The 25500-nt window shown below is 40.1% G+C and overlaps 3 protein-coding genes and 1 long non-coding RNA gene across 4 annotated transcripts; 1 reads left to right on the top strand and 3 right to left on the bottom strand.

The window, feature by feature from the left end:
• Positions 1–374: 374 nt before the first annotated feature.
• LOC108011949 (uncharacterized) lies at positions 375–1756 on the bottom strand. Its single transcript, XM_070998990.1, has 6 exons — positions 1714–1756; positions 1457–1477; positions 1262–1389; positions 1115–1205; positions 959–1051; positions 375–877 (listed from the first exon to the last, which is right to left on the bottom strand). Exons 1-6 carry the CDS (start codon positions 1754–1756, stop codon positions 666–668), a joined length of 588 nt encoding a protein of 195 aa, XP_070855091.1. The 3' UTR covers positions 375–665.
• On the top strand, positions 1629–2387 carry LOC118878343 (uncharacterized). Its single transcript, XM_036820852.3, has one exon. It carries the CDS (start codon positions 1995–1997, stop codon positions 2163–2165), a length of 171 nt encoding a protein of 56 aa, XP_036676747.1. The 5' UTR covers positions 1629–1994; the 3' UTR covers positions 2166–2387.
• A 10514-nt stretch (positions 2388–12901) lies between these two features.
• On the bottom strand, positions 12902–13615 carry LOC139355162 (uncharacterized). The gene is made up of 2 exons (XR_011605884.1): positions 13316–13615; positions 12902–13250 (listed from the first exon to the last, which is right to left on the bottom strand). It is a non-coding gene; the product is annotated as an uncharacterized lncRNA (long non-coding RNA).
• A 65-nt stretch (positions 13616–13680) lies between these two features.
• Ttc30 (tetratricopeptide repeat domain 30) lies at positions 13681–17777 on the bottom strand. The gene is made up of 5 exons (XM_017077252.4): positions 17621–17777; positions 17385–17563; positions 14964–15965; positions 14606–14816; positions 13681–14268 (listed from the first exon to the last, which is right to left on the bottom strand). The coding sequence occupies exons 1-5, from the start codon at positions 17678–17680 to the stop codon at positions 13753–13755; spliced, it is 1968 nt and encodes a 655-aa protein (XP_016932741.3). The 5' UTR covers positions 17681–17777; the 3' UTR covers positions 13681–13752.
• Positions 17778–25500: the final 7723 nt, after the last annotated feature.

Raw genomic sequence — 25500 nt, 5'->3', positions numbered from 1 at the left:
AACCGCCCAAAACTGAAACTCCTACAGTTTTGATGCTAGATAGAAAATTTTAACTGAAATGTATTGTTCTCATCAATACCTATTGATTGACCACGCCCACTTAAACGCCCACAAGCCGCGAAAACCTGTGACGCCCACAATTTGGATGCTAGATGAAAAATGTTAACTGAAATGTATTGGTGTCGTCAATACCTATCGATTGATCCAAAAATAAATAAATAAACGCCCACTCTAACGCCCATAACGCTTAAATCTGTCTACCGCCGGTAGGTGGCGCATTTTAATTTCGCTTTGCTGCTTGCATATCTCCATTTTCCTTTGAGTAACGGGTATCTGATAGTCGAGGTACTCGACTATAGCGTTCTTCCTTGTTTAATTTTCACTTATTTCAAGTTCTTAGTTATTTTTTACTGTGTCGATACATGTATGCATACAAGTGGGTTTCGGGAACAAGGACACGGGAATCAGCACAATTGGGTTCCTTGAAGGACCGGGCCCAATCAGTCGAGTGAAACTGTCGTTGGTAATTGATTTTGGTTTGGCCAACTCAAACTAATTAAGTTATACGATTTCCTTTCCATCGCCGCAGCTCCTTGAATCGTTGATTATGTTGTAATAATTAGCGATAGTTATGCAATTAATTCATGCTGTCATCGTCAACATCATCAATGATCCCAAACGAAGTTCGTTGGGGCATTGTGTCGTCCCGGTCTGGGTTTAACGTGGTAGTTCAATATGTACCACTCGAAACAAAACGCTTCCGCCTTGAGAAACTCAAGTTTTTCGCTGGGAAATGCGATTGACTCTAGGAAAAACAGGACCTTGTTTAAGTTGTCTAACAGTGGAGTGCGCGTGCGGGTTAGAATGCGCAATTTAACTACAAAGAGGTTTAGAACAAGAAGTTAGCTTACCGAAAAATACTTAGAAGCTTAAAGAATTTCGCACACATTTAACTCACCATTATACATCATGGTCTGATCATTGCGTGTGCATGCATAGGTTATAACGAAATGCTTGTAGTCCGTAAACAAGATATTGGTGTTAAAGTAAGCTTAACAAATGAGATACGAACAATTGAGATGAAAAGTATCATAGGACAATCTACGGGACTCACGACTATTTTGCACATTGTATGAGGCACAACGTCGCTGGTAGACGGGTAGGTCCAGAGGTGTTGTAGCATAGGCGAACCAGACTCCTAATAACTAATTCATAACAAACTTATTAGCAATGGCCACCAAGCACTTACTTTCTAACTTACTCTTCTTTTATTTACATGCTTCAGGGTCTTAACTTTGGGGCACTTTTTTACTTCAAATGAAGATATCAAAGGCTTCACTGTGGCCCTTTGAAAAGTCGGCCCTAATTTAGCTCCATTAGTAAAACGCACTACAAGAAGTAGAACAGTCAGCAATAGGCTTAAATATATCAACCGCATTGGTATAATATTTCATACAAAGTGGGCCTAGAGTAAGTTCTCAACCATTTGGCAAGGGTTTTCAATTAATATAGGGTTCTTTGGCTTATCAACACTGGCTGGCTAATGAATTGGTTGCGGCTTTTAAAGCGACTCCTTGGTTTCCCATTGCTGTCAGAGTTTACGTGCCGCTTTCTACCAAAGTTTCGGCTTTATTTGTTCAATTTATTCGACTTTTGTTGGGTATTGTTATTTTGCGAGAGAATTGCATAACGAATGGCGGAGTGACGCCTCACCGACAGTGTTGTTTTTGCTTCTTTTCACATGTACATATTCCATCACGGAAACGTGCAGCGGAATCGGAAACGGGGCACGGACATTCGCAATTACACTGGGCCGTTGTCTGTCGATATATTAACTGGGTCCGTGCAATTCTGTTCCAGCGATTCACATCTGCATCTGCATCGACCGCTGCTGATGCGATTATGTCATCGCCGTTTGGTTCACTGATTCGACAAGGTTTCAGCGTGTCTTGGCCCCGAGTTGCGAGTTGTAAATAATTATTTTAGTCGCCAGAATGATCCCACCGCTGGGTTCCGCCCTTATTTGGCTGGTGGTGCTGCTGCTCCTGATGGAACTGGCTGAGGTGTGGTCCAGTTGCTGTGCCTGCCCAGCAGCCCGCTGCAAAATCCCACAGTGGCCGTGCTGCAACAAGAAGTCCAAGTGGTACCACGAGATTTTCGGTTAGGAAATGGAGTTTGCACATTTCAGGAACTAAAGTCTGAAATATCTCCTGCTCTATCATATACACCGCAAAATTGTTCTTCTTTAATAGAAATATACAAACAAATTGCAATTTCGATGACTGGATTTTATGCAATTGAGCCAGTTAAGTTGAGTGAATTTAAAATTTTTCCTCTTCACTGTGAAAATTCATATTTTGATAACCCCATTAAATCTTCTTAACTTTCATGGCGGCAAAGTGTTTGGTTTCAAGCACGGGTGCTCCTACTTTTAAGGGCATTAAACAGCATAATTTATTTATTTTCAATTAAAATCTGTTCAGACTCGCCGCCTCCTGCTGCTGAATTTGCGCGCTTATGGGGAAGCTTTTATTTTTGGTCAATTTTGCGCAACAATTATGTGAGCCCACGAACTCTGGCCCCGCCCCTCGACCCCTCGCATCCCCAACTTGACTGCTCGACAACGTCAAATGATTTATTCAATTTGTGCTATGAAGCGTAAACTTTTTGTTTGCTCGCTGGCTGCGGAAGTTCGCTGTGTGAATCAATCGCGGGAGTCGTGGATCCTCCTCCCCGGGAACAACAATTTAAACAGTATTTGCACATGACAATGGCCGAGATACATTTATGGCGACCCAGGAGGTCAAACTGAATTTGAATATTTAACTTGATGCTGTGCATTGCTGCGGTTGGTAGAGATAGAAAGGATATGGATACACAGTCGCTCAGCTGCAATATATTTCCCCTGGACCAGCCAATTATAATTACAACCCTTTCGCGTTGTTCTGCCAAATAAAATGTTCAACATCATTGCACTTTGCAGCTTCATTTGTTTACGACTGCTTTTCGGTTTTCCCCTCCTCAGGATCCTTTTACTTCACGGCAGTCGGGCAAAAAGTTTTCTTTTTACAGCGATATTAAGTTAATTACTTTTGCCGTCGAAGTGCGGAACTCGGACTGGTGTTTATGGAATGCCGGCCTGCAGACTCATAATTAATAAGCATTTAGTTGGACACACCTCGAGGCGCTCTCCAATGATGTTGTCAAAAAGCGTGAGCTGTTAAAAAGTATATTCATATTTGATTTTTATGATGCATTTCGCACGCCCCTCAATTGAAGGGCGAACGTGCCTGCCACTCGATGATTTCACCAGCCTTCAGCAAGACAGCTCGACGAAGAGAACTGCGAGAAGCCCTCGTCGATGGGAAAAAGTGAAACCGTAATTGGTGAGGAGTCTGGAATTACTTGAGTTGTGGCTGAGGGCTTTATTGGGACCGACCGCGCTAATTTGATGATGAGATAAGTCGGGGAGATGTGGCTGTCAGGGTCTCAAGAAGCTACCAAAGGATATCAGGGCTGAGTAAGCTATGCTTGTATTTAATCTAACATTCCACTTTGATAAATACGTTAAGGGGTTGCAGAGGGTTTCTGGGCCTCAATCAAGCTCTTGTTCATGATACTAATATTTTGTAATATTGCTAACTATTTTAAATCTACTTGGTATCGTTTATTTAAGATACATGTTTTCTTGGTAAGTTAAAAAAAAACTTTAAAGCTTTGAAAACTTGCCTGCTATCTCTCAAAAAAAAACCACTCAACCGAAGGACATCATAACTGTTGACAGGATTATTTGAAAGTTACAAAAAAGTTAAAATGTTATATAAGGTTTTAAAAAGAATAAACTTTAAAACTAGTAAAAATCATAAAGTTTGAAAATCATCGTTCACACAGAGAGGAAAGACCAAGTACATTGTGCTTGATTTAAGAACATTCTTTCTTAAAAATCGTGTAAGTACAAATGCTCTTATTTTGACCCATTTCAAGTCGAAATGCAACTTACTTTTAGTTCTATTTTTAGTCCTTTCCGTTCTTATTTTAAGAACATTTTGAGATTACTTGGTGTTTAAGAACAAATAGATTTTGCTTAATGTATAACATTTCGTTCTTGTTTTGAGAACAAGTTTTATTTAACCACATTTTAAGACACAATTTAACTTAATTCAATCACAATGAGAACATTTGAACTCAAAAAATGTCGTTCTCATTTTAAGAACATTTTCAACTCAAATGAGAACGTCAGTATTCTCTCTGTGTATATGTTTAGATGCTATATATATGTACAATATGGAAAAAAGGGTTCATAAAAGTGGCGGATCCAGAATTTGGTTGTGGGGGGATACAAACAAATTTGTTGAGTAGAAACAAAACATTTGGAATTAAACACATCATATTACATATACTTTTTAACCGGAGTGGGATCTATACCCTACATCCCCCCGTGTATTCGCGTATGGTTTATAAAATACCTTTTTTAATGTGTTATTTCATATTAATTTTAGTACAAGCCAACAAGCGACTGTTTCTTACTTGATGTTTTATTCGCAACGAAGCGTACTTATAATTATTAAGGTGTTACTAAAATAGTCTCTTACTATATCTTAGCTAAGCCAGGAGAAGTTTGTAGTTGGAAAATCCACATAACCAATGTTTCTGGAGATACCTAATATTGAAGGTCCATATCCAGTTGCCAAAATATATAAGGCAAAAGGCCGGCCCCAGTGCCCGGCAGACATGCGTCTGTCTGTCAAAGTATCGCAAAATGTGTTGCTCATATAAATTTCATTTATGCCAGTTAAATTAATTACTGTCAACACATGCGAGGCGGCAGCTCCACCACCACCACCACCACCAGGCAACACCACCAAACTCGCCAAGAAGAGGAGCACCGCAGCAAAAACAATTGCCAATCAGCCACAGAAACTAAAGCAGGCCAAGCGTCCAACCAAAAGTCCAAAAACAACGCGGGAAACTTGGACGCAGAGTGCTGAGAGTAGAGCGTGTTGCGAACATAAACACAAAGTCATAAAGTTTTTACACAAAAACATTTAATTTTATTGCATTTTTGGGCGGCAGCCAGACCCCAGACCCCAGACCCCGAATCCGAATCCGAAACCAGACGACGTCGTGAACAATGCACCACCCAGCGGGGGAGGGGGTGCGGTGGAGGCCGTCCATGAGGGGTGGGTGGGTGAGCTCCGCTGGGAGCATGGTCTGCTGGCCGGGCCAACTTAATTTGCCGCAAATCGAGCAAAACTACAGCGAACAGAAGCGCTCGGGAGAAGCGGACCGAAAATCGCACAAAATTTTCGGCAGGACAGGCGTGTTATTCTGAAAACTTTAAAAAATCGGGGTAAAGTAGAACAGAAGAAAAACATGTGCCTCAGTAAGAGGAATCTTATAAAAGTTTTATTTGATAAATCAATATCATGCCACATTTTAACGAATTACTTACGTAAAGATTGATAATATCTAAACAAACTATAATTTTGATTATCGGGGTGTTGTCTAAAATATAGGTTTTACACTGGCTATATAATTTTAACACTCTTTTGAGGAATTGGTATAACCATAGGTGGACGACTGGCTTGTCATTATTGGTTTACTTAATTAACTTTTGTTAGAATTTAATTAAATAGCCATAATAATAATAATAAACTAATAATAATCATCAACTTCTTTTATGAGTCCTGAAATATCATAACAGTAGTAAAATTATTGCTTAATTCTGAATCACTACGCAGATCCTGTTCAAAGGGGAAAACCGTGAGAGTTTAAATTTGCAGATGGCTGGATGGATGCTGCCTATGTTCCCCCGTTCGAATGGTTCCCACACGACTCGTGTGGCGGGCGCGGTTGACGTCAGCAGCATTTGTGGAAATCTGCGCCCCAAACACCAGAACACATTGTCGTCATGCATCTGCAGTTGTTTAGACAACTTCTTGTCTTGCGACTCGCAGCTGAAACGAGAAACCGAAGAATCGGCGTAGCGAACAGTCGGCACACTGGAAAATGGGCCAAGCGAAGATCTTTTCTGTCTGGAGGTTTTGGTATTTTCCCTTTTTCCCAAAACCTCCTCGCCTAAAACCATCTCATTTTTGGCATGTGCCTAAAGTGCAGCATTAAAATAAAATTATGCGGCAGACGGCGGACTGCAGACCGCAAAACGCAAAATGCAAAATGCACCACGAAAAGAGAGAAGTAAAAACGTCCAGCGTGCGTATACGTAATGTGCATTAACATCAACAAGTGTGGAGGAAAATTCGAGTAGATTTGTTGGTTTTTATGGGCGGAGGAGACTGGTGGGAAATGTGTGCTTGCTGCAAATGGGAAGACTGCCAACAACAAATTTTCGGTCGATCCCATTTCGAAATGTTTTTCAATGCAGGGCCTTCGAGAGGCGCATTATGTTTGAAGTGATGATGATGCCATGATAATCATGGCAGCGATTACTGTCCTAAGTGGTGGGGATTGTGGCTCACTCTGTTTGGTTGAAACTCACGTATGGATCGCTGACACGTCGTTTTAAAAACATGAGTAGAAGTACATTTACATCTACTGTATATTTCTTTAAAGACAATTTCCTTTTTTCAAAGGATAATTTTTCACATATAGAATCCAACACTACATATAAGTAACATAACAATTTATTCATTCGTTCTTTCAATTAAAAAGTCCTATGAATCAAAAAGCTGCATTGACGATTTGGTCATACACCTATCCTTTCTGTATATGTACAGTGTACACAGAGAATATTCAGACGTTCTCATCTGAGTTTAAAGTGTTCTTAAAATTAAAACAACGTTTTTGAAGTTAAAGATAATTGTATTTAGCTCGACTTAAGTTGAATTGACGGTATTTACATTGTATATCTCAACAAATAAACTACTAGTCCAGTCACTAGAGTGTACTTATAAAAAAGCGTTTAAATAATTTCAATTTAACTTTTCTCTTCTCAATATTACGTTATAATATTGAGAACATTGATACCGCGGTTTTTAAGAACGAATGTTCTAAATTCAAAAGCAATGTACTACCAAACCTTCCTAGATTAGAACGTATGCAGAACACTTTTAGTTATAATTTCTATATGTAATAATATATCCAACACAACTATCCTGATTAAAACCTACACCACTCGAAGCTACACTTCTAAGTACGGTTTGCCCAAAATGGATTTAACTAATAGATTCATTTTCAACTATTCCAAAAAAAGACCTTTCTGTGCGTACATCTTACAGTCCAAGAAACGGTAGAATAGAATATCTAATTTAATTTTATAAAAAATGTAATGGTATCTTCTTTATCTTCCTGCTCTACTTTATCTGTTCCGCCCAATGAAAGGTCCTTCGAAATCCCCACCATATGTTCCTTATTTCTTCCTTGGCAGACCAACCCCTCTTGGAGGCAACTGTCAGTGTCAGTGTCGGATGAACAACAATAAAGACATTTACATATGGCGAGGGTGTCGCTTAGACATAAGACCTGATCCCCAACCCCGAAATCCCACCCCAATCCCCCCACCCTCCACTCAAGGCAATTCAAGGGCAACCTAAACATACCAATTTACGTAGGTCGGGAGTATAGAGATTTGGACGGCGATAAAAGCATCCGGGACATGGCCCGCGACCTCTGACCACCGATCCCTGTCCTGGCCACGCCCCCTGGCCTGGGCTGTGGGCTCAAGGCTTCTGGTCCGTGCCCGTGCCCCATGGCATATGTCTGCGATGCTCATTAAGGGCGCACAGCGTGGCGCAGCTAATGTGACAACAACGTGGGGAGATTCCTTGCGGATGGGAGGTAGACAGCCCCGCAGGGATTTTCATTTGACTTTGCAGTCAGTAGCCACCATTTTTTGCTTTTCTTACTTGGTACTTAGCTCGGACAAGGGTATACGGTTTATTTTACAAAATAATAAAAAAAAAATCTGTGAAAAATCGAAAATGTAAAAAAATTTGCAGGTCGAAGTGTAAAAACTAATGATTTTAAGGCAGTAATATTTGTATTATTTTTAAAAATATTATTTAAATTGCTTATGTATTTAAGATAGCCAAGATACGATTTAATCTGAAATGATTCTCTACATATTTTCCTACCGACATGTTTGAATTTATCACATTAAATAAATAAGAGAGCAAAATGAATATTCAATTTCTGCACTAAATTTGTTACAAAATCTTATTACGTCATTATGCATAACACAAAATAGCATGGTATCTTAAGGTTGGAAAACACCACCAGATCCTTCTGCTGGTTTTCCTCAACTTCGTTGTTGCTTTTTCTTAGGCTGACGACGATGGGACAAGTTATTTGTTTCAAAAAGGAGTTGGTGGGAGAAGAGTGAAGAAAAAATGGGGATTAGAATGAGAAGGGAAACAGGAGGCCGGTTTCGGCCTTTCAACATTTATTCCTTTTCCGCCGCTTTTATTGTTCTGTTTTCACTGCGGTAGTAAGAGTTGTTGCTGTTGCTGCTGTTTTGGGTAATTCAATTTACTGCCACAATTTTCATTTGTGCAAATTTCGAATGACTGGAGGATATACACAGTATGTATGTAGGTTATATGGCAGCGTCCAGTTCTTGGGTCTCCGCCCGGGAAGCATTTCATGCACAATTTGTTGGGTCTTTTATTTTTATTTCGCCGCATTGTGAAAAATTTGACTTGGCGCTGGCTGCTTCACTTACTTGATTTCCCCTCTGGAATCTCAAATTGCTTGTGACTTTTGGGTCGAGCCAATTTTGTTTTGGGTTCCGCCTGAAGGTTTTTCGACTTTCAAAACCTTATTAATTTCTTGAAATACAGATATATTGTATCTTAGCCAAGCTGGATTTAATAGATACTTTTTAGCAGTTCGAAATAATGTATGAATATTCTTAAAAGTACATACAGTAAAATAGTTTAGATTCCAGGATTTCTGTAAACCATCTTAAATTACTTAGCCTGAGCATCTAGAGCTGTTCTGTTAATGGTTAATAGATTGAAAGAGAAGGCAAAGATTCAAAATGGTATGGTATGGTATAAAATGATATTAAGAGAAACACATCCACGGCTCTCTTTGGTAAACACCTCTCTTTTGTCCTCCGTTTAACAGAGAAGTGATGCTGCTGTTGATATGGGTCTCTTAAGCTCTAAAAGAAAGAAGGCAGACAGAAGATACAACGATGTCTGCTTTATTCTTAGTAGCTGTTAATGGCACAATAAAGCAGTATTACTATATTTAGTTTAATATTTCCCTTAGTGCTTTCATGTGCGTTTAACATGTTGATTACATTAGATGATAATTGATAAGCATTAGTTCTATTTCTATTTTTGTTTGGTGAGTAAGTATAAAATGATGATAAGGGCTATTTTTAAACTTATATTTGGTAAAGCTTACATTTGTTTATTACAAGCTGTTGAAAGCTATGCTGTGTTAAATAATAGACCCAATGCTATGGAAACTTTAAGAGATCGGTTGTATAAAAGTCGTGTTTATTATAATGCAGGGTAATGTCGGTAAATTAGAACAGACTAAGCTCATGCTTGATAAAGAATATATCCGTTCGTGGTCTGATTTATTTATTTTAATCCAAAAAACGTGTTGAAATAATTTGTAAGATACATTGTTTGTCTAATAACATATCAATACTATCTAAACAGTGACCTTTTGGCCATACTGTAATATTCTCTTAGGCTAAAACCCACCCCCAGTACTCTTACGCTGTTATCAAGGTCTGCTAAAACTGGGACCATCGAACTGTTAAGGTTATTGGCCGCTGTAAAGGACCCTGCCTCATCTCCGCATCCCTGGCGTCCTGACAGCTCAGCAGTTCGGGCAAATGGTGTAGAAAATTTTAATACTCCCAAGGGAATCATTCGGGGCTTTGGCTGTCTGGACAGTTCTTGGGGAAACGTGTCGAAGCGAAAGCCGTTTTCTATGAACGATTGAAGGCAGCCAACAATCCGTGAATGACATTGTTGCAAATCATGACTGGAAAATACATGCCAATTTTGACCCTTCTTCGCGCTTGAGCACCAAATAAGCTTTTGATTAATGGCAAGAACAATGACAGGGGTTGGTCCGAAAACTTGCGAAACTAACTAAAACAAATGGTTCAGGGATTGCATTTCATGGCTACAACCAGCCGTTGAATTCATTGATAGTGTTTGCAGTTTAATTCCTGAGAGACATTTTTTCACAGCCTTTGTCCTTGCTGAAACAAATGGCCAACGCAGCATTTTTGGCAGCCGTTCAAAATGGCCAGCAATTATTTGATATTTGATTTCGCCTCTCGACGCGCCCCTTTTGTTTCTCTGGCGCTTCTGTCTGCGCTGCGTATACGTAATGGATGTAACAACATTTTAGTCGAAACCCCAAACACGCCTTGACAATTTCCTTTTCAATTCAACCGAATTTCCAACAATATTTCAATGCCACTGCACACATGTATGTGTGTATCTATGTGTGGGAAAGTACTCGTGCCGGTCGAAAGTATTATTTGTTGCTCTGACCATAGCGTAAAGTGATTTACTATTTCTATTCGCCTGTGTCTGGGTTTGTGTTGCTGTTCTGTCGATAAAAGCAATCAAAGCTTGATTTATTGTCCTCACCGAGTTCTTGACAGCCGCGGGGAACACTTTTGGGTGAATTTGTCGGCAAAGTAGGATGGTTTGAAAGAAAAGATGAAAGAATAAAATGATGCATTTCAAACCAAGATCTAGGATTTCAGCGGGTTTTACAAGGCACATGTGTAATTTAATCGAGGGATTTCACCAAAGGAAAAGGTGCATGCATTTCTTTTAAACTGTGTGAATTGTTTTCTAAAAGGTTTTTATTAGTTGTAACCAATTTGTTTCTGTAATATTTTATGGAATATTGGAAGGGTAGCTACATTTAGCTATTAGTGATAGAAACAATCCAGTTTGTACTTCATTAAATATTTTTGAGTTTAATTGCTTTACCCACAATATTTCATAAAAATAAAAGCTCTTTTTTCTGGTTTTACATTTTTTCCCCCAATCGCTTGGCAGCCGGAAAAGCAATATATTTGATTTCCTCTTAAAAATACCAGCGCTCCCATTTTTTTTACTTTTACTCTGTTACATTGTTGGGGTTTCCAGCCGCCGCCTGAGTTATTTTCTCGTTTACAGTTAACCGGTCACAAACGCACACACGCACATTGACATGCAACAATTGCCCCGCCAAATGCCGACGGTCAACAAAAACAACAAGAACACCCACAACAGGAGCACCCATAAAGCCTTATTGATTTTTGACTTGAATGCGGTTTATAAAATGGAATTAGGCCCTTTCAGGGGGTACTTTGGTTTCAAGCAGGAGGATAGCAGACCTTTTAAATAATCTATCAGTTTAAAATTAGAATTAAATTTTATTTTCTTGACCGACGAAGTCTACTCTGGAATATTTTATAAATATAACCATAATCGACATATTCTGCGATTTATACCTCCCATTTTAACCCATGCCTACTCAAGTTCTAAATGAAAGGGTATGTGCATTTTGTCCTGCCGCTTCTATAGGTATTTTGCACAACATTTTTTACCCAACACAATGGCAGTGACAGGATCAGACAGCCGAGCAGGGGACTGCATTGAATCCGAAAGCCAGGACATTTAGAAAAATACATATTTATGTGGTTGCGGCTCTCCGTGTTTGCTGCTTTAAATGGCCTGGAAAATCTGTCTGAGAAGCAGGCAGGCACAATTTAGTTAGAGTTGCCGTGCCCTAACCAAAAAATTTCGTCAAACTGCTAAAAGGCATTCACATTAACAATCGACACGTCGCTCGATGGGTTAGGGGTTAAACGGGGGACAGGAAGTGTTAAGGCACGGTTGAAATGCACAATTTACTGGGGAGTGCCTGAAATGGAATTGGGCAGAAGCCGGAGCAGGATTAAGGACCAACGAGAGCTGGCAGGAGCCACCAACAAAAGACGGCTAACAAGCACGGCCAACAAACACGATAAAGTAAAACAAAATGAGCAACACTTGACGGCGTCGAAGGGAAAATAAGAGAGTTAAAAAAGTTATCCTAAGTTTCGTGTATTTGTCTTAGTTTGGCGACACCGAAATACTCTTTGGGGACTAAATCATATTTAATGGAGGGGTGTCAATGCAAGTAATCACAGCCCTCGACTCCATAACTTTATTATCTGCTTACTAAATATAGATTAATGAATTATCCTTGGAATTATCCTATTGTAGTTAATAGATCAATTATGACACCTTCATTAAGGAGTACTATACTACTAAAGATCACAATCTAAAATATATCGTCATAACATATGAAACAAAACAAATTACAAAATAATTTAATGTTACTTATTAATTTTTGACTTTGTATCCCTAAGGCAACCATTATATCATTCGTTAGGATCTAAACGTTCCCTTTTCCGTCAGGGTATAACCAAATTCCATCGCAAAAAGGTGTTACTATTTTCCTGTGGAGACTTTAGATGCAGGCGCCATTCTGCGTGTGTGTGTAAAAAGTGCGGGTCTTCTGCGTGTTTGTGTGAGGGCGAGTGGTTCTGTCTGTTTGTGTTAATGACAAGTGTTTCCATGCTGTAGATGTTCCTCCTCTTTTTTCGCATGCGTCGCGTAATGACAAGGAGGATGTCGATGAGTATAATGACAACATCAGTGCTGATGGTGATAGAAATGGGGATGAGGGAATGGGGATGCGGATGGGCATGCCCCACGAGCCAGTAGCAGCTTAAAGTGCTTGTTGGCATTTTTGTCGCCAATTGTAGGCAGTAAGGTATTCCAACTGGTAAAAATAGGGATCTTGAAGATGTATTTAAAAATATAACTATGATAGGAAGATAGAAGATAGGTGAAATTGGTAAAACAAATTAAGCCTAGGTTACCATTGTTTAGGACTTGTTTATTCTGAGAAATGTTAATAATGTTAGCCTGTAGAGAAATAGCACCTCTACAAGACTTTTACCAAGGTATGTCGTAGTCGGGGCCGACCTTTTCCTTTTTTCCCTATTTTTCTATTTTGATGTCCCATTGATGTCGATGATGATGATGTCGATGAGGCTGTCAATGCGGAATTGAGCTGCGACATAAACACGTTGTCAAATCGAACGCGTGAGTGCTCACGTGCTCGCCGAGCAGAACGGTTGTGGGGGTGGGAAAAACTGGATAAATGGGGGGGCAGTTCACCCCTGTTAGCACGTGCTGTTAGGTTTCTTTGTCAATAGATTGGCATACAATCCACTTCCCGGTTGCGCCAACCTGCCTGATGAAAATCTGCCATTAATGTGATTTATGACAGATTTCTGCTCTTCCACTTGTAATTTATATTTATTATCCACCTTATTTTGCCTATTCACATTGTCTAGAAGTCCTTGGTGGAATTTCCAGCTGTCACAGAGCCAAGACAAGTAGATCCCTTGGGATTCTTGTTATTATTTGCAGGTATGTATTTTTCTGAAGTGTCATCTTTGTCTTATCACATTTTGACAAGAAGTAAATCTTTAAAAATCTTATAGAAAGCCTGTTATGTATATTTTTGAATATTTTTTAAATATATACTTGATGGTAGTGAATTGGTGTCAAGTAAGTAAATTGGACTTAGGGATTGACAAACAAAAAGATTGAAAGCTTAACTTTTTTTTGAAATAAATCTAATTAACATATTTTCCTTGATAAATATCTTATATTCCTTTGCTATATCGTTATTTTCAATGTTTTATTTAGATAATTATTATTACCATTACAATAAAGCAGTGTAAAAAATTCAACGCATAAGCTAAAAATGATCATACTCGCTCAGCCTAATCATCAGAAGCCGCAACTTCCTGGCCTCCAGTCCAATGGTCAGCGGTTCCTCCGGCACCTGTTCGGTGGCTGAAAAAATGTTGGCCGGCGTAAAGAGCCCGTAGGCCTCGCAAAAGCGCAGAAAGTTGAGGACCTCCTGCACGGTGACGTAGGGCAGGATGATGTTCTGCTTGGCCATGCCGGTTAGGAGCCCCAGGACACATCGCTTCACGTGCAGCCAGGTGTCGGCGTACAGGCGGTTCCCAGACCCACCCTCCAGGGCGTGGGCGATGCGGGAGAGGCCGAACTCGTAGTTGGACTTGGCGCAATACAGAGTGCCCACCACCAGGTTCACAATGCACAGGTGGTGGTATTGCTTGCCCAGGTTGCCCTTCAGCTCCTCGGCCTTTTCCACCTTGCGCATCAGCTCCTCGGCCTCCTCGTTCTGGAATGTCATGATGTAGGAGACGCACAAGTTGGCCAGCACTGCTGCCGAAACGGACATGATCTGGTTGACATGGGGGATTGCAGATTAAAATTGGGAGCCAGGAAGGGTAAAGTCGACCGTGCCGACGTTTAAATACCCGGTACTTTTGTAAACAGCGTTTTCTACCAAAGGGAATTTCAGTAGACAAGGATTTTATATTCGTAACTGATTTTAACACTGCTTTACCAACTAAGCGGACCACTTTAAATCTACAAAGTGTTCGCAACATCAAAAAAGGATTTCATTTAATAGGGCGAAAACACTTCTGTGGTGACGTGCGAAAATCCCATGTTCTCTTCGAGTACCGGGCATTTAAATTGGAAGTATCTGTGGGGTGGCTTGAACGGCTTAATCTCACATCATCTGAGTGCTGCCGCACGATGGGTTCATAAAAGGCAGCTGCCTCGTTGTATTTATCGCCCTGCATGAAGAGCACATGTCCTGCGTTCAGTCGCCAAATGGAGTTCTCTGAACAGAACTCCGCACTGGAATGGAATTCCCTTTCGGCTCCCACGAAGTCGTCATCGCGCCAGGAAATCCAGGCTCTGGCCATTACCACCGGCAGATAACTATGTATGCAAGGTTAGACGTATACTGTTAGGGTATTTTAAGGAATAGCTCATGAAGTTCCCTTAACAATAAACACATTCTATAAACGCATCTAAGAAAACGTCTAGAAAACAAGTAATAGCATTCTTGATTGAAGGTCAACTCACAGTTCCAGTGCCTGTTCGTAGTCCTTGAGGGCATCCCTCAGGGCCTGTTGCTCATTGGTGGCCCTGACCTCCTGAACTTTGGCTGCCAGGCTGCGTAACTTACCGGCCAGACTGGAGGCCAGAGTTCCAAGTTTCTTCTCGGCCAACTCGGCACTAGTTTGTGCGGTTATTAGGGCATCCAGAAGCTCATAAAGATACTGCGAGAGGTACTTGTAGGTTAGGTCCGTGTGCTCAGCCAGGATATCCGCAGCAGTTTCGTACAGCTCGTGCTTGCAGCAGATCAGCAGGATGTTGGCGAAGGTCTCCTTGGGGCAGGAGGGAGCGCCCAGCTCCAGGAGAAACGCCAGCTTCCTCAGACCCGCAACGGGACCCTGGACATCGGTTAAGGCCATGTTGTGCAGTGTGACCGGATCTAGTTCGCTTTCGGCTCGAGGGGGAAGGTCCAAGAGGGCGTCCCTGGCCGCCTCCTCATTGCCGTCTTGGAACTCCAGGGCCGCCTTTAAATTGAGTGCCTGGGTAATGCCCGAAATGGCCATTGTGATGGGGTTGCCCACGCTCCTGGCACCGCCATCCGGAATGTCCATCTGGGCACCAATGCCCAACTCGGGATGGTTTCGCATCCCCCTCTCCACAATCTCGGACGTATAATCCAGAGCTTGGGCTCGCTGCTTCCTTTGAAAGTGAGCCAGAGCCACATTGTAGGCCACCAGTGGGTTGAAGCCGCCCACTTGGAGGGCCGCCTGAAATCGCTGGACCGCCGCCTCATGCTGATCCGCCTGGAAAAGAAGACATCCCTCGTCGTTGAGGGTGTCCGCAGTGCCGCCTGCCCGCTGGTTCAGTAGGCTCTGTGCCCCGGCAAAGTCCTCGCTGGAATAGAGGATCGCACTCTGCAGCTGGAGACAGTGCTCCCGGAGCTCATCTTCCTGGTCTCCGATTTGCTTAAGCACCCGCAGAGCTTCAGCGAAGATGCCAGCCTGGTACAGCGACTGGGCGTAGTAGAATCTGAAAAGAATTTCCGAATTGGGAATTTTTAAGACTATACAAGCGAAAGGACTTAAATTATAAAGAACTTTTTAGCATTACTCTATTTGTTGAGCAATCTATTTTATACCCGTTACTTATACAGTAAAAGGGAACATTATATTCGGGAGTAAGAATGTAACAGGCAAAAGAAAGCGTTTCCGACTCTATAGAGTATATATCTATATATTTTTGATTTAGCCCATATCCGTTTATCTATCCGTGTGAGTTAAGATTCAGATTCCTTGGCTTCCGATTCAGCGCATTGTTATCCCAGTGAGCCAATTTCACTCTAACGCCCACAACGTTAAAGTCTGTCTATGGTCCACATTTTTAAACACTTTTGTAAAAGTTTAAATGAGATTTTGTTTTGCTTATCAAAACATTTCTGAGTTTTATACAATCGGACGCTCATTAAAGTGTTATGAGCAATTAAAGCCTTCGCCGCTAGGTTGGTCTTTTTGCGAAGTCAGAAAAAGATGCTCTGGCGCCCAGATTTTTAAAGCGAGGGAGTTAAAATGTTGCATGTAGCTAGTCTTGGAGTCTTTAAAGCCTATGTTTGTTTTAGACGAGTGACACGCCCACTCTAACGTCCACAAACGCCCTTCCTTTCTTCCTTTCTTTTCGATGTCTGTAGACGCTTCTATCGATGGAAATCCTTTGACGAGACAATGTGTGATTCCTAAAAAATAAACGTAGAAACACCGACTAGTGTTTTTTGCCACTTTATGAATAGAGGCTTTAGTTATACCTTGCAGTTTTAGAAATCTGATTAACATTAATCATGCATTAACTTTCTTGCATTATACTGATGAATTTAACAAGGACAATTCATTATCTTTAAATTTAATATTTATCAACAAAATCGATGGTCCTTTATTAACACTTTACGGACAAAATGAATCGAACTTTTATCCAATTTATCATCTACATTTTTGTTCACTGTTCATTAGTCTTTCATCAACATTTCATCAGACTAACTTTTAAATAGGGAAATTTGTCGGTTTGGATTGTAACTGTTGATGAGTTTGGAAGCTACTAAATTTTGTAACTTTACGGTATTTTAGTTTTGGGTGCAAGCGAAAACATGTGATGGTGTTCCTTTTTTAAGAAAAGATTGTATGAAATGGGCATCGCATAAGCACAGTAATGTATACGGTGGTGCCACCGTAATCGCTTCAGAGTTTATATTGATGCACATGATAAACCCCCCAAATTTAGCACTAAGCGATTGCTTTGGCACTCCCGATACTAGTACTCTTTTCCAAAAAAAATCCGCACAACCTTTACTGAACAACCCACTGAAAAGAGTTGCCAGAGAGTGTTGTGGTGGTACAACGCTCAATATAAGTGGATTCAATTTGAATTACAATGTACTCTGTTTACGTTTTTTTAACGCACCTGTACTTGGCTTCCTTCGGGGCCAGCTGGCAGAGCTGCTCGTAGCAGGTGGCCGCCTCCTCGTACTTCTGGGCGTGGTAGTAGCAGTGTCCCAGGGTGGATAGCCCCGCCCTAGTGTTGGCCGCCTCACCAAAGTTGGTTATGCACTCGATCACATCCTCGTAGCGCTTGTCTTTGATCTGCAGAGGCTCTCCCCTCAGTGCGTGTACTTAATTTATAATTGTGTTACGGCTTACCAGATTGTATATTGTCCTGGTTACGTGCCCTTCACGCAGGATAATTCCCTGATGCAACATTTTCACTGAGCGGTTCGTTGGTAAATGAAAAATACTCTTAAGAGCCCTTTGTTATGGTCGGTTGTCGGAGTTTCCATGGTTACCTTTATTTGTTTTCGTCAAGTATCCGGGCAACGTTTGCAGGCAACAGTTGGTCGTTCAACATTAAAACAGGGGTTTAAGTGTCGAGAGCTCAAAGTTAAAATAACTTTGGCATTTTAGCTGATACTAGTAAAGACATTTCGGCACTTGTTTACCTCCTTAACATTTCTTACGGGATGGTAGGCTGTTTTCTACTTTGTTTTTTACTGCTCCCTATCCCTTTGCTTATCTTTAAGAAAATTTACATTTTATACGATTTAAAATAAAAGGCCTCTTTAAATTAAGATTACCAATTTTTAACCCCGAAATATTTTAACAACCAAATGATATAATGCCTAAATAGGACCAACCTTAGTACTTTCCTGCCCAAAACTGTGCAATAAAAACCAATTAAGATAGGACCAAACGGGCGCAAGTGGCGCCGCCAATCCATTTGAAATGCAAATGAGAAAATTGTCTAATTGAAAACTTTAGCATCTCGATGAGAGCTCCTGCCGCCCTCGCCATCTCCGTGACTTGCTGATGGAAGACTTAAAGTGTTAACTGGAAGCTGGCAACCGGAGGCATTAATCCGTGTTGGAGCCTTTCATTGGGCGAGTTCAAGGAGCACTTTTAATTAGCTTTCCCAAGGAGCAACAGTCTCCTTGTGGAAATCCCACACTGACAATAACTAAAGCGAACGTGCGGAAATGCTAATTAGGTTCTGTGTCTGTCTGAAAGCCGAGCCAACTGGGAGGTCCGAAAGGCCAGTAGTCAAGCTTCAATGGAGGTTAGGAGACGGCTGGCTTGAGCCAGGCTCCGAGCTAGAAGTAGAACCGGGTCAAGGTTGCCTGCCGTCGTCATCCGTCTGGCCAAAAGCGGCGGCCACCAAATGTTGCACAACGGGTTTTGACCCGCTCTCTCCGTCGCTCCAGCTCTTGGCAAAATGGTTCAAAAACGCGACCATGAAACTCTGCCAGCTGCGTCCCGTTTCACGGTGAACTGGAAATCTTAGCTGCGAAACAAAATGCATTTGATGCCAGCTAAACGCTTTCCTCTCATGTCATCTCATCGCCACTCGCATCTTTAGTTGGCAGCATCAAGTGCAACTGCATTTTCTTACAATGTCACCCGTCGAGCATTAGTTTTTCTCGATCCCAGGCCTAAGGCTAACCGCAGCCACAGCCGCAGCGACAACGCGGCGCATGAGTAATGCAATTGATGCTGGCAATTACCAGATATCACACAAGCACCCAGGCCCAAGGTGCCGGCCAGCAGGCTGAAGTTCAAGTTTTGTTTTGCTGAGTTATGGCAGGCCTAATTGCCCCAAGACTCCGGCGAGAACACAAAGCGAGGCATTTAGATAATGTCAGGTGAAATAACATTTTGAGTATCGTTTCCTTCTGAACCCCCTTTATATTGGATACCACAATTTTCCCTCAGCAATCAAGCTGCTGAGAAAAATGTCGAGAATAATAAATTTAATTAGCTTGCTTGTGAATAAGAAGCAAATGCTTCGAGTCAGTACCAGACTTGAAATTCCAAAGTTTGAGTATAACCTTTTTATTATTATAAGAAATATAATATCAACTATCATTATAATCATTATAAATGCATTAGTTTATTCAGCAATATGTTTGTCTATATAAGCTTCCTTTTCCAATTCAGTGAAATAGATAGTACAATTTTGTATCTCCCACTTGTTTGTTTTTGAGTGTATTTCCTGCCTCGACTTCCGAATTTTGACTTTCTTTCTCGGTGGTGATATCGCGTTCCCTGTCTTCCGCCGAGCTTCCCGACTTGTTTATGGTTGAAATTTCGCATTTGCTTGTCTCGTATTAATCTCTTAATTTTTTGCTGCTTTATTTTCGAGTTGCACTTGCTGGAGGGCTGTTTTCAGGGTTGCCGGGTTCAAAAGAGCTCGGCTTGATGTGGCCACAAATTAACACTTGCTCGGTCCTAAAGTCTTGTTTCAACTGCCTCGGCTGCTGCACTTTGGAAGAGTTGTTTTTTATGGCCAGATGGGGAGTCAAGAGATCAGTGAAGTCATCGAGCCAAGGGTGATATTAATGGACAGGTTCCTAGACTCAGAAAAATCATAGAGAATCAGAAACTGTTTAAAAAAAATATGTATACGGATACTTTTATTAGTTTAAGTACCATGCAATATTCTTTAAAATTTTAAACTTTTTCATCTTTTTAATTTGCAACTTGTTAATTTAAAGTCTTAACTTATTCCCAAGTCATGAATTCCTCGCTAATCTTTACTCCCACTCAATATTTTTCCACACGATTTTCTAAGCATTTGCATAATACGGTGTAAGAAAACCTAGAGTAATAATCGTTAGCTGGCATCTCTGCGCATCATCTCAGTTGTAAATTAGTGGAAAGAAAAAAATAATGCGGTTTACTTTAGCTGACCTTGGGGCACAATCTTTTCCTGTCCCGCAACCATAAAAAAGTTCACTTGGCCCCAGAGAACTGACAACGAGAAACCACACAGAGAATCCGAAGAGGAAATACTGGAAAGAATCGAATCGCGAGCATTTCCTGCTATGGAGGGAAAAAACTGGGAAATACATCTCGATGTTAAATAAAATTTCAATTTGTGAGGCACAATACAATTTTTGTGTAACGCTAATTTGATTAGTATCATGTAATATACAGCGAGCTCTCCCATTTAAACTATTGTTTATGCACTTCTCATCTATTAAGTCTTGGTTTTTTGATAAGTGTAAGTCACCAGAGCACTTTTTTAGATTATTATCTATTATAATACCTTTTAAATGCGATGTGATTTGTATTTATCGGATGTATTATTTGGTTTCTTCTTAACTAAGCATTTTCTAAATTGAATCCACAAAGAACAAATTTGAATATCATATCAAGAAATATGTAAACTGCAGCACAGAAATTTCCTTATGGGCTCCCCAAGATCTTAGCGAGTGGAATAATTTTACTAATCTCGTAGCTGCAGCAACAACTAAGGCGCAAAACAATTTCAAGGCCATTGACATAGTTCAAGCGAAAAATACTACAAAGGGCGTGGGGTGGGATGGGGTTGGCTAGGGGCGGATGGGGCGGTTAGCAGGGGGCTGTTATGAAGGGCGTTCGAGTGCTCTGTGGAGGGCTGCTCGAGCTGCTGCGATAAACCATCCAGCTTTTCTCGCTCGTCTCTCTTCTTGTTCTATCTCTGTTCGCTGGCTGCATCTTGTTTGGATTCTAACAAGTGTGCGAAGTGCAAATGTTTAGATTTACTACAGAAAGGCAAATATAAAATATAAATATCTCAATACGAGTAGACATAGCGTTTATATACTTTAATGATTCTGTGCTGTGCTCTGCCAGCAGAGGCAGTAAAAGTATTTTGAATCCTATTATTTGTTAAAAATTTGACTATGCTACTTTTACATCGAATGAAACTGAGGAACTTGGAAGTGTTGACGAAAATCATAACTGAATTAACGAATGACCAAAAACCTTGGCAAGAATTCAAAGATCAAACGAATAAATACATTTCTGAGTCATAATATCGCCTTTTGGCGAGCCCAGAAATACTTTTTTACAGTAAAAGATGGTGTAAGTTGAGATCAAACATAAAATTCTCCATACGATTTCGAACATTAGAGATTTATATGTTGGAGATAAGTACCATACTATTGAATCACAAGTATTTAAGAATCCAATATTTAGATACAAATTAAGTATAACTTCTTTGCTTTTTTCAAAGTTTGATATATTTGCTTGACTAATGCATTAACGTAGAATGTGAAAAACACATCTTTGATTGCTGCATGTTCAATAAATAATTCATTAATTAATCATTTGTTGTGGTGGCTGTTTTTGGTTTTTTTGGCTGCGGTGCAAAGTTGATTGAACTTAAAATACATGAAGCTCATTTAAAATGTGTAAACAAAAGCCACATCAGAAACGGATACCAGACCCAGACTTGTGTGTGCCAACGACATATAAACAATTTATCAGAAATAAATTGGTTAACAGGTAAAATAAACAAATTAAGCGCAGAGCTAAATAAGTGCTGGAAATATTTGTATATTCTGCGGTTTCTTTTAAAAGGGTGAAATTGGGAGAGTGCATTTAGCCCAAAATGCTTTTGGTTTGGATGTGGTTTTCAAGGGCCAAATCAAATTATTTCCATAAATTGAGTTCCGGAATTTTGGAAATACAGGATCAAAGATATAATTTTTTAAGAGCATTTTGTAACGCCCCCAGTATTTTTTTAAAGCTCTCCTTTTTATTTATATTTGATTATGGCAGAATTAGGAAGAACTTTAGTAACCTCCTGTGTTTTGGGTAAATAAAACTGCACTTTTTATTTTATAATATATCGTCGAGAAGGGGAATTTATTATACCAGTTGTTCTTCTTTGCTTCATTAACGTTGTTGCTGTTGTGCTTTATCAAAGCCATTCTTTAAATTTTCGACAGTCTTTATTAACACGCTAAAAATTCGCTTGAAAAATCGTTGCCGGGAATCGGGATGCGGGATGTTTTAGGGAGGTGGGGGCTTCAGTTACAGGTAAGCCACCGACGACTTTTTGTTTTTGCCTCATTTGCGTCATGCAGTCAAAAGTCGCAGATCTCCTTCGGTCCAGTCCCCTGTCATCTGCTCGACTCCGAGCTGCCCACAGAGCTGCCTTTACCATTCCGTTTGCAATTTATTGGAACGAAGTTGACCTTGAATTTGGTTAAAAGTCTCTTAACTTTATTTCGCTCGCTGCGCTGGCCTTTTATATAGGCGTATGTGTGTTTTTTGGTTTGGCTTAATGCCCTGCGCCGCCGTCGTCTGATGATTCTTGTTGTTACTGCTGATTACTTTAACGATGATGTCCATAAAATGTATCTCAAGCCCCGAAGCGCGCTGGCAACGCGCACTTTTTCGGCAACTCTGCTCGTGGGGGCAGCAGGTTTCCGAAATGGCCAAAATAAAACATCGAAACGAAACTCAAGTGAATCAAATTAATTTAAAGCCTGTAAGCGCACTAGGGGATGGGTTGGCGCAAGGGTGGAAAATTGATTCGAATGGATGTCTGCTTTTAATGGCCCGGAGATGGCTTACTGTCCATCAGATGCTTCCTTGGACCTTAATTCCCACTCAAAAATTAGTTGACTTTACTAACTCCTTAATTTGAAATGGTATGTTTCTTCCTTACTGTATAAGAAGGGCAGCTTTTCGAGTGGTATAGGTTTTATTTGGGATATTGTGTTGGATATATTTTACATTGCGTATTATAACTAAAACTGTTAGAGCTCGACTATATCTAAATTATATAAACAGTGTCTGCTAACTCTACCAAATAGAGGTTATCCACACTGATATAGGACTATTCAGTATATACTACATTAGGCATGTTCACATATTGGTAATTCAAGTTTTAGCAATATAAAGTGCAATTTTAGGAATAATAGTATAAATTTGAAAATAATTTTTCATTTTTATGTCTTATAATGATTTCATTTATAAATATTTCATATAAAGGAGTTACCTTTTAGGCCAAGCAATTAATTATTAGAGTTTATTTAATATTTTAAGTATAAACAATACTTATTTCTTGTACATATATCAAGAAGTGAATTTAAATGGTTGATATTTTAGCGGTATAAGCCATAAGGGACACCCAAGGGGGGTGCCAACTATATATTTATAAAGATAGTGTCGGATTATTTTTAATTTTTAGTATTTACATAAGTGTTTGGTTGATATTATTAGAATTTTCCCACCTTTTTGTGGCTATTCAGACTTGCCCCAATTGCCCACGAAATGCTTAATTAATCGTTTGTGCTTACCCAACGATGACGTATGAACAATTTTGTCATGCCTGCTGTAGTATTTAATTATTATTGTTTTGTTTCAATTTCTTTTGCTATTTATAGTTCTATTTCGATTTGTGACGTTGTCTCCGGGCGTGTCCCTCCCCAATCCGCCTGCCTGATACTTCCGTGCAGTGAACTTGTTTTTATTTCATTATCGTTCAGACGAAATGTTCTAGGCATATATTTGTTTACACTCATGTATGTACGGGTATATATTTTATTTGTTCTAGATTCTCTACACTTTCTGTCACTCTCTTCGCATTTCTCTCTGTTTGTGTGGATTTTCGAACGATTTGCGGGTTTGCCCAAAATGTTTGCTCATTTACTTGGAGCTCTATTTATCTGCTTGGGATAGAAGGTCATTGTCATGGAATTTGTTTATTTTGGTTCCCCCGTGATCACTTCGCTGCTGCTTAGAATACGTATAAAACATTTTAAAAGTGTGTGACAATCGCCAAATTATTTCGAACATTTTTATTCGAATTAAATGTTTGTGAATCAGCTTAGAAGTCCACGAGATAGTAGTATGGAATACAAAAGTCACTGATATATTTTCCCAGTGTAGCCTCTCAGGTTCACTCAACCTATTCACAAGTTGTCACAAAGAAGGCTCAATGCGGAAATCGAATCAAAAAACGGGAAATGTACGTGGGCAAGTGTAAAATATTTTCTAAGTGGAAAATAAATGTGGAAACGCGGTGTGGGCAGCATTTTCCATCAAATGTGACATTGAATGGGTTTTACGGTGGCAATGCGCTGTGGCGCCCTACCCCCCACCTTACTGTCATCATCCCTCAATCTGATGCATTGTGAGTGATTTTTTTGCTTAATTATAGAACGCTCAATGTTATATATCAAACAGCAAAGTAGCGTTCAAGTTAATAAACAATGCTCCCACTTCCACAAAAAGCGTATCTGACAGATACAAGCCGTACATATAGACTCTTCTTTATGCTGGATCTCGATGTCAACGTCGCCGTAGTCGTCATTATACTCATCGTCAAAGTCTTTAATGATTAATTTTCGTATTGTTCTTTGAAATGCGGGCGCATCTGTTGCGCCAACGACCGCACAAGGCAAGTTCCCGGTCCGCTCGGTCCGCTCGGTCCGCCGGACGGACAGATGGACAGATGGACACTCAGTCACGCTGACCAGCTGGAGATCGGGCCAAGCCAACAGGCTGGCGGAACCACCCACCCGAAGACCGCAATAAGCCGCAATTAAATGAAAATTGCACGCCAACGGCATGAAAACGTAATTTGGATGAAATTTATTGTAGGCCGTCTCGGGGACCATATGCACATATGGATCATTCGTATATGTTTGCATTTTTGTGTAATCAATTTTTTATATTATTTTTCCTGCGAGTGTCTATACCCTATTAAGAGAAAAGGGCTCTTGGAAATAAAGGAATTAGTTTCAAAGTTTTACCAATTAACTATTTATAAGAACTTTAAACATATATGAACCTATTTATTACACTGAAAACTTATACTGGTTTAAATTTGCTTACATAATCTTTTACCTGATTTGGATTTAAGTTAGAACAGTTGACCTAGCCACTGCTTTGGAATATTTTAAGGTAATGAAAAATTATAAGTTTTGTATTAACAATGTAATAGAAATTAGCAACTGGCTCTGCTTTTCTATGGTTTATTTAAGGTTTATTCAATGAAAGTAATGTTTATGTTACGTATTTATATTTGCTTCCTTATATGACTCTTATTTTAGTAGGATATTGATATATCTACCCCTGTAATAGAACTGAACACGGTTCGGGTAGTTGAACTAAGACCTTTTTTTATATAAATCACTATTTTAAGGTTAAGCCTAGCTTTAGTTTTAATTCATGACACTTATCCCTGCTTTTAGCGACTGGTCGCAGAGTATCCACACGTGGGACTACAAGGTCTAAAAATATATTCC

Source organism: Drosophila suzukii, chromosome 2L (assembly GCF_043229965.1).
Source record: "Drosophila suzukii chromosome 2L, CBGP_Dsuzu_IsoJpt1.0, whole genome shotgun sequence".
NCBI classification, from domain to species: domain Eukaryota; kingdom Metazoa; phylum Arthropoda; class Insecta; order Diptera; family Drosophilidae; genus Drosophila; species Drosophila suzukii.
The sequence above is the reverse complement of the archived record's forward strand: the minus strand, read 5'-3'. Positions and strand labels throughout refer to the sequence as shown.

What these genes read in the sequence shown, in the direction of transcription:
- LOC108011949 (XM_070998990.1), bottom strand. Translation starts at nt 1,756, where the DNA reads ATGGAATATGTACATGTGAAAAGAAGCAAAAACAACACTGTCG. An exon ending in ACTTACTCTAGGCCCACTTT is followed by an intron (nt 1,390 to 1,456) that starts GTATGAAATATT and finishes TACTTCTTGTAG; the next exon opens with TGCGTTTTACTAATGGAGCT. An exon ending in TCAGACCATGATGTATAATG is followed by an intron (nt 878 to 958) that starts GTGAGTTAAATG and finishes ACCTCTTTGTAG; the next exon opens with TTAAATTGCGCATTCTAACC.
- LOC118878343 (XM_036820852.3), top strand. Translation starts at nt 1,995, where the DNA reads ATGATCCCACCGCTGGGTTCCGCCCTTATTTGGCTGGTGGTGCTGCTG.
- Ttc30 (XM_017077252.4), bottom strand. Translation starts at nt 17,680, where the DNA reads ATGTTGCATCAGGGAATTATCCTGCGTGAAGGGCACGTAACCAGGACA. An exon ending in CCAGGACAATATACAATCTG is followed by an intron (nt 17,564 to 17,620) that starts GTAAGCCGTAAC and finishes GAGCCTCTGCAG; the next exon opens with ATCAAAGACAAGCGCTACGA. An exon ending in TACGAACAGGCACTGGAACT is followed by an intron (nt 14,817 to 14,963) that starts GTGAGTTGACCT and finishes TTGCATACATAG; the next exon opens with TTATCTGCCGGTGGTAATGG.